Here is a 9241-nt window from a genome sequence, read left to right on the forward strand (position 1 = left end):
GTTTTGGCATGAACAGAAAAAGCCGACTCATGCATTTCCCCTCTGGCCTTTGTATTTTTCCTGCTGTTTCAAGGCAGCTGGTGATGACTACTCATCCATGAACGCAGTTTCTAAATACATACATTTCTCATTCAAACAATCAATCACTTAAGTTGCTGAAGTATGTCCCCAGCTGATATATATATCTAAATGTGGGTGAAAAAACAACGTTGTTCTCTAAACAAGCCTGTTGCACTTGTTGAACAAGGACAACATAATGGATTTGTATTCCCAGCAAACAAGTTGATAAGTTGCAGGTTTGTACTTAAAGACTTTAATGTACTCTTTTATTCCGTAACAATGTGTCACCATTGGCCATCAATTCAAGCTGCAAAAGCCTTTTAATACCACCTGCCTAAAACAAACAGGTGTTAGGTTTAGTATGGCTTTCGAATGGATGGTAGAGGAACAATGTCAGGCTTTACAAAAAGTGTGTCTTTACATTTTGAGGAAACTAGCACGGTGTTTCCCTTTGGTTCCACTTTATATTAGCCGATTGTCCTTTGCATGCTCCGGTAAATGTAACATTGTGTTTGGTGTTTAATGTTGGTGAGATCGGAAAAAAAACCGTGTATAAAAGCCATAGTCACCATCACATCTGATTATGATTTATGTCAGCTAAGTGTAAATGAAGTAAGAACTCTCGATCAGGACGCTCATTATCTGTAGGCCATATCCAGGTACAGATCACCTTTTAATAATGTTTGCACAATAAATAAGACCCAAGAGTCCAGTAGTCCAACCCCACCCTATTACAAAATGAACAAGTCATTGCAATGCCTTAAGACAGTTCAAACAGTCCATCGTCAACAAACCTTTACTCTCACAACCAATGACTGTTTGTTTGAGTTGTTGCACCTTAAACACCTTCACATTTCACTTGCTTGCAACAATAAAAGAGTGGGTGCTGTTTTGTATTCAAGTGTACAGCTTAAAGATGTGTCCTTCTATCATATCCTCAAGGCAGTGTTTGCGTGTACAGACTCGTTTAATTTGAGCAAAAACAACCGTAACTGTGGCAGATTAAAACAAAATAACACAAACTGAGTTTTACGGTTAGTTGTATAATGTGTTATGTCTTTATTAGGATCCCCATTAGCACAAGCATGAGCATTGGCTATTCTTCCTGGGGTCCTCACACACTCAAAACATACATAAACATACATACAACAAAATTAAAACAAAACAAAACAGCTCATAATTTCATGCAATTTACAGTGAAATGAAGTGGAAACTAAAATGGTCATCCAATTATCGCCATCCTAAGGCCAAACAAAAGTAAATACAAATAAGTGTACATAATAATATATGCATACATAGCCACAGTTCAAATTTACTTTGTAATACTTAAATAATTTTTTAGCAACCTTTTGAAATGTACTTGAGAATTTTCCTGAATGATGTGAACCGGTAAAGAGTTCCAGCTGATCATGGTTAACATCTCAGACTTCCTACTTGAACTATGCTTCTCCTTTGACACAACAATCAGAGCCGGATGCAAACACAGCAGGTACTCTGCATCCTTTAATATCAAGGATTCAAAACGACTAGCTCGAGACAAAGCAGAGGCTGTTTCATTCGAATGCTTTTCATAACAAGGACTAGCAAAGAGCAAAACTACATTTGTTCTGCATCATCGCTCTATCTTTTGTGTGAGTCTTGCATTGGGACGGTGACACCAAACCTGTTCTTCCTGTTGGTGTCATTCAGGGCCACGCCCCAAACAATCACCCATGTGTGACCAGGGTTGGGAGGGTTACTTTGTAAATGTAATCAGTTACTGATTACTGAATACATGGCTCTGAAAGTAATCCGAATACAGTTACAGTTACGTAATCAGATTACTTTTAGATTACTTTCTTTTTCCATCACAGATAGATGGTATGTTTTGGTGAACAGGAGACACAAAAAGCAAAAGGAAACTGAACGCGTTTTTACTGTTTTAATGGCTTATCAAGAGCACAACTGAAACATCACATCTGAAACGATGTAACAACATAATACACTTTTTGGGGATGAAGCTTGGGATGTGAGGAGTGAAGGACACGGCTTAGAACGGGCGTGTCCATTCTGTCCTGCCAGTGTTGGCAGGACATTAATTAAAATGTCGAACTCGGACTTCATTTTAAGGACATTTCGGCCAGGGGTGTAGAGCTATACTTGTTTAAGCACCGGATTGGCAAAACAGGAGAGTGTGTGCACCAGTCTGCCTTGATCTATTAATTCATGTCCGTGACACTCACAGTATCTGCTGCCCGCAGCTGTGTTATAGAAGGAAAACCGCCTTCACTTCATGAAATCTCTGCAGCGCCAGGAGGCAGCGGGAGGGTTAACTCCGCCTCTGAGAAGACGAGCGCGCAGTGCCTTTCACGCACCGCCTTTCACGCACCGCCTTTCACGCACCGCCTTCACTGTGTTTACCTTCAGAAGAGCGACCGCAGGTTGATGTGTTTTAACAACACACCTCGACACACACGATTTAAACGCAGACTTTTGTTCCTCCATGTTTCGTTGTTATCGTTTCACTGAGCGGACCCGCACATTTTTTTCAAACGCTCCCCTTTTTGGTCCATCTGCGGCGGTAGTTTTGTGCTCTGTGATGATTCGGATGTACCTTTAGTAATGCATATTAAATATTGTGAGGAAATCTTTCCACCAATAATTCCGATAAGTAATCCAAAATGTACTTCAGGTTTACGAAAGTAACTGTAATCAGATTACTCGTTTTTCAAATGTAACGCGAGCTGAATACAGTTACTTGATTTGTGTATTCTGATTACGTAACGCCGTTACATGTATTCCGTTACAACCCAACCCTGTGTGTGACACAAAACCTAAAACAGGCTGAGTCCAGAAAACATTAACCATTCTCTCAGCTCTGGAGTCAATGTTTGAATCCTCAGTTTCACCTTCAGCACTGTTTGTTAGAGAACAAGTAGAAGCATGAAGGTGTTTCTTTGGAAGTGCCTGCATGGATTATTGCTCCGTCTGCAACATATCATAAAAATCCCTTAACATTTGTATACAATACCAGACGTGTTTTTAGATATGTATCAAAATTCTAGCCTAAATTTAAAGTTAAACATCAGCCTTAAGAAGAAAACGTTTTTTCAGCAGGGCCAAAACCCTACAGCCATAAAGACTTAGCCAAAGTAAAAGACGTATGTTGAATGCTTCTTATGTTACATGTAGGTTACATGTATGCATACGGTATTATGTATCACAGCAGAGGCCAGGGTTAAATCTGTCTGAACCACAACCACATGTCAGAAACTCAACAACTGCACCAACTGTATGAACATTCTTTCTTTGCAAGAAAATCTTCTTCATGAGTCAGTTCAACCACCAGCTTCTGGGATTCATAACACCACTATATTTAGCTTTCCACACATGTCAAAACACCTCGAACCTGACTCACTGTGGGTTCTTCTCTCCATCACTGTGAGGCATTTTTAAATGGCCTGAAAATGGCCCCAAAAAGCTTCTCCGGATTGAATTAGAAGTTTGCTTATCCAACAAAAAAAACAAAAAAAAACACAGATGTAATGTATGCTGATATAAAAGATAATAATAAGAAGAAGAAATACACCAGATCTTCACATTTGAGAAGCTGGAACCAACCGTTTTTTTACATCAAAAGAAGGGATACTTAAACAATGAATTAGCAACCGTTTTGGTAGGGATGCTCCGATCGGTCACCGATCGAGATCGGCCGATACACACTTTCTAATACGCATGCTCATTGCTCTCTAAACATGGCGATCGCGAGAGCCGATCGCATGACGTAAAATACATGACACTTTTCTCTGTGTGCGGCAAAACAAGTTCGCCAAAATGGCTTCACCGGTCTGGCATTATTTTAAGGTGTCCGAAAAAGACAGTAAAATAGCGGTATGCAACGTGTGTGTGAAGCAGAAATCCTGCAGCTCCGCCCGCCGGACCGGTAAGCGGAGCGAAACACACAAGAGTTAGACCTAACACACTTAGCTATTTTATCTACCTCTGGAACAAGGTAAACTAGTTATAAATATATTTATTCTTCACTGTTGGGTAACTCATTACTGGATCAGTGAGCTGCATGAGATACTGACAGGCTGTCAGGAGGGAGAGAGAGGGGGAGAGAGGGAGAGAGGAAAAGAGAGCGCTTCCGCTCATTTCTCCCGTGTTATTATTCAAAGTGAATGTAAACTTGAATAATGTACATCATTTGAATGTAATAATTAAGTTGATTGTTGTTTGTGGAAGCTCCAGTGAATGAGCCCCATTAACTGAGTTTTAAACATCACTTTAAATGGAAGATTTAAAGTTTAAATCTTCCATTTAGGCCCCGCCCACTCGATCGGATCGGCCGATGCTGATTCCGGTGATCGGCCCCGAAATTGGTGATCGGAGCATCCCTACTTTTTGGCAAGTCATTCAACCGACTGTTTCAAATATAGCCCGGAGTGCTGCAAACAAAATTTATTTAATCATTCATTAATCCACATAATTAATCATTTAGTACCCTTTAAACTGAATACAGCCCAAAGGGATGCATTAAAATGCCCTGTTTTCCTCGTCATCAGTCAAAAACCTAAATATGTTCAGTTAACTATGATATATGATGAAGAACAGCATCACATCCTCCCATTGAGGAAGCTGAAAGTTCAAATATTTTGCTTCAAAAAATGACTGAAACCATTATATGATTTTAAAATTGCTGCTCTATCGATAGTCATTTATTTATGAATCATTGTTGCCGTTAGAAATAATTATAGTACGCATGGGTACATACATTGCAGATGTTGGAAAGATGAACAATCGTTTTTGAAACAGCCACCCACACCTCTGTTACAGTTTCACTAGAGCTAGGAACTGGACTAACAGGCAGGAGCAGCAGGTCTTGCATTTCTATTCTTCTTATCACCACTTAGTTTCTTACAGTAGTTTGACAGCTTTAAAGTAAGCCATCAACTTCTGTTTGCCATATATATGTATCTTGAGTTTTAGTTGCTTAAGGGAAACTTTGAACAAACAAAGAGAAACAAGTTACTGTTTGCACATTTTGGTCCACAGCCTCAGCAAAAAGAATACATTAATGATCAAAGAGACACAGGTAAAGAAAGAAATTGAGAAATGAACCTTTTAAATATACCCTTGCTTTCCGTCTCCATAAAGTGGTCAGATGATTTTTCTTTGTAAGACTATTGAAAAACTAGCTCAAATTCAACTTGCCTCATAATTAAAAACACACCTTTGCTGTTTCACCTCATCGTTAAAACTGCTGTGTGCATGTTTTTTTCTGCATGCTGGTGGAAATGATTGACTTGAAATGTGTTACTGTGTCGTTGTTACATCATTTTCACTACGATAGTAAGTGGTCAGTCCGTGTTTATCCATTCAGTCACCTCGGAGGCAAATGTGAAAAGGCCACACGGCGAGCACTGAACTGGACAAAGGGTTATGCAGTACGACGTTTCTTGGGTTCACTTAGCAAGCATTGATGACATTAGTAACATGCCAAAGAGCACAATAAACAGTTTCTCATGTCGCAACGCCTATACCCTCTGAACATACTTCGAATATTTCTGAACGGAGCATAGCAATGCCTAAACTGTCATCATGTGTTGTCACAATGAGTACACCTGTTAGTCACCTCTGTGAGGGCACGGCTGATGGAAAGAAAGTATGCTTTGACCCGCACCAAGTTTCTCAGGTGTACCATCTGCTGTGTTTATGGTTTTATAGGTCTGAACTAAACTATTCAGGTCAATGATTTATTATTCGAAAACACTAGCACATACAAATGCGTGAGCAAGGCAACAACAAAACACATAATGCTGTCTTTGTTTCCAGTCAGAATACCTGTTCCTGTGCTTTTCTCCAATGGACAAAGTAAGCAGTGTGACATGGCCATGGGAGGTTGCTCACATTATCTCTGTGCCATCACATTTCTATGGACATGCCAAGCCCAAAAATACTCTTTCAGCCCTCTTTTCTTTCGTAGCGTAGACATAAAACAAATCATCATGCTACTTAAACTACTTGAACGTTGAACAGCCAACCACAGTAGTTTTATTTATGGTTGAGGTTGAGGGGTGTTTTCTTTAAATTACACACTTGTGATTAGTGTGTGAAGAAAGGCATGTCAGAGGCACAAAGTAGTCTTTCAATCCGATCGGCTTTACATTGACCTGCCATGACTTCAGTTATCTCAAGCCTTATTCCACAATCTGTCCACTTGTCACACACAGAAGAAGACCTTATATATTACCCAATGCACTTGAAGCTTTTGAGAGTTACACTGAGAGCACACATTTCTCAGGCTTAAAATACCCTCTCCAGACTGAAACTAAGGGAAAATGCTACAAAACCACTAAAGTCAGCCGTCCTTTAACTGACTGTAGCAGCTCGAGGCTATATGTCAAAAAGACACCACAGGTCGAAACTAGGAGCTCCAGTAATAACGCCCTGACAGACAAATACGACATTAACCATCCGTGCCCCTGGGAAATAACCTGCAAATCCTTTAACAAGTACCCCTTAATCCAGAGGACTTGGGTCTCCAGTAAGACAGCTTGTCTTGTGTATCCCCCGCCCCCCCGCATCAAGCCGGCCAGTAATTCAAACAGAGAACCCTCACACACCACCTACATAGCTTTTAATGTGATGGTGTGCTTCAATCAGCATATGATGCAGAGTGTGCTTGTGTCTGTAGGGTTACAGTCAAGTGTAGCTTGATGTGGGTGTCTTAAAAGATGACTTGATGTACCTACGAATATGGCTCAACAGCGGATCATGTAGAATCGATAGGTCATTAACTTTATGTCTACTTATAGGTACAAGTGAGTAGAATAACCAATCCCACACAGGTGCATTTACAGTTTAAGCTTATTTGCAAAGCTCACCCCTAGCTGTACCTTTCTGATCGTTAAGGCCCACACACAATTTACTTGTGAGTCATCATTATGAATGTGAAAGATACACTTACTTTATCTGATGTTTATATCTGATTTCGTTTTGTTGATATTTTTGCATTGTCCTTGTTTTGTGATTTTTGGATGTCATGTATTTTAACCCCAAGAAGAGTCTTTTTTTTCACTGATGGAGTTCCTAGATCAAATAAATATTACTCCCCTCAAGGAAGAAAAATAAGCACTATTACTCATACTGACCTAGTGAGTCATGAAGATTGTGACTCTAGATTGTGACCATATTGCTAAACTCCCTGAAAGGGTTAGGTATTAAAAGTGTTCTGCATACACTAAACTGTCATGTTCAGAGGCAAAGGGTCACCTGACCCCAGCATGCACAAACAGGCTTGTGATATCAGACGCAATGTGAGAGCTTTGCGGTTGGCCATGAATGCAGGAGACACCTGGGAATGTTTCATGATCAAAACCCAGCCTGTGCTATGCGTTTAGTTAACCTGAGGTGGGAAGTGTAGTTCAGGCAAATGTTCCACCTACACACGGTGCTTGCCTTGCTGATCTTGCGTAAGTGAAGTCCCCAGGTCCCCACAGCCTCTCACGGGATGTCGGATCAGCTCAGTTAGCAGCTCTGTGTCAGAACCACTTTAACTGGAGGGACGCATTTCAGCTTTCCAAAAATACGCATGCATCTGAACCTGCCATTAACATGAGTGAGCGGAAGCGGGTTTTCTGCTTACCTTGGGCAAGTCTCGGAGTTGGTTGGCATCCAGCAACAGCTCCTCCAAACTCCGTCCGTAGCGGTAAATCTCATCGGGCACATACAGCAGGGAGCAGTGGCGTTTATCGATCATCTCCACATGACGGCTGCACCGCCACAGGGGTATGCAGTGAAACATCACGGGGGAGGTGGGGAGAAATCTCGTAGCCGTGCGATAAACAAACAGCGGGGAGGAAGGGGGGATGCAACAGATTGCTATGGCGGGACAGCCCTGGACTAAATACACCGTCAAACTCAAGTGTAGCAAAACTCACAGCAGGCGAGTAAACACCGAAACTCGTACTGCAAGTGAAGTCGCGTTACCGAGCTAACGTCGCGACGAACATAGGAATAATTCTCCGTCGTTGTGTCTCTTTAGTTAGTTTGTAGGCACCTGTTTTTTTTCTTCTGGTTCCTCGTGTCACTAGGCTTGTTTAAACCTCCTCTTTTAAACGTGTTAAACACACGCTACATCTCCATGCGAAAGCGCGTAGCATTCCCGTTTTTCCGTTTTGTCCCGAGTTAATTTCCTCTCCCGTCCAGTTTCTGACCCGGAACATTCACTCCCTCATTCCAATCCTACGTCACGCTCCTGGTAGAGGACCCGCCCTACTCGGCTTCTGATTGGCTGAGCGCGAATCGGTGTTTATCCAACCCTGACGAGGATTGAGAAATACACTGAGAAGTCTATAGGGAATTTAAAAGGGTTTTCTGATTATACTGTATATAACTATATATGAATGTGTATCCTGAGATTATGAACATCTGCAGTAATTTTCATACACTTAGTCGAACAAGCTTTATGATAAAGTGTTTTGAAGATTAATATTAGGACATAAGATTAAGGCATACTACTTTATAAATTCCTTCTGAGGGGAAATTCAATTTTTCACTCTGTGTATTACACTACTTTACATAACACACATAAACCAGAAATTCACACATGCACAAACATGACATATGCATAGTGGAGAGGTGTCAGAGCTGCAGGGCCGCCCCTGGCCAACTTGTGGCCTCACGCAAAGTGATATGATGAGGCCCTCTGTCTCTGTGTCGTGAGCGTCGACGGGACGGGGCGGCGAAACTGTGACGCGTCTACAAATTGCCGCCGCATAAAGGTGCGACGCAGTAGAGGCTCCCTCCGCAAGATGAGGTCCCATCCGCGAGGTGAGGCCCCACCCACGTCTGCGTGATCTGCATAGGGAGGGGCGGCCCGGCAGAGCTGACAATGGTTCTGCACCCTGGAGTAGTTCAAGGGTTTGGTTACTTGCTCAAGGACGTGTGCCCAGGAGGTAAACTGGCACCTCTCCAGCAATCAGTCAGTGTTTTGGTCCTATGGGGACTTGAGCCTGCAATCCTTCGGTTCCAAAACTCTTCCAGATTGAGCTATTGCCACCCATAAAAGTACTTCACATCCTATATGTTATTTATTGCTATAGGCCTAAATTGTAATTGTACATTTGCATCCTTGTATATTTATTGTGAATCATCTTTAATAATGTTAAAACATTTTCTCTACTGTTTTGACAATATA

General features: G+C 41.5%; 1 protein-coding gene across 1 annotated transcript in view; it reads right to left on the bottom strand.

The window, feature by feature from the left end:
* lrrc1 (leucine rich repeat containing 1) overlaps positions 1-8284 on the bottom strand; it is a 28880-nt gene extending 20596 nt beyond the window's left edge. The window contains exon 1 of the mRNA XM_034100264.2: positions 7688-8284. Coding sequence (XP_033956155.1) covers positions 7688-7846 — 159 coding nt within the window. The 5' untranslated portion in view covers positions 7847-8284. The remainder of the gene's footprint in view (positions 1-7687) is intronic.
* Positions 8285-9241: the final 957 nt, after the last annotated feature.

Source organism: Pseudochaenichthys georgianus, chromosome 15 (genome assembly GCF_902827115.2).
Source record: "Pseudochaenichthys georgianus chromosome 15, fPseGeo1.2, whole genome shotgun sequence".
NCBI classification, from domain to species: domain Eukaryota; kingdom Metazoa; phylum Chordata; class Actinopteri; order Perciformes; family Channichthyidae; genus Pseudochaenichthys; species Pseudochaenichthys georgianus.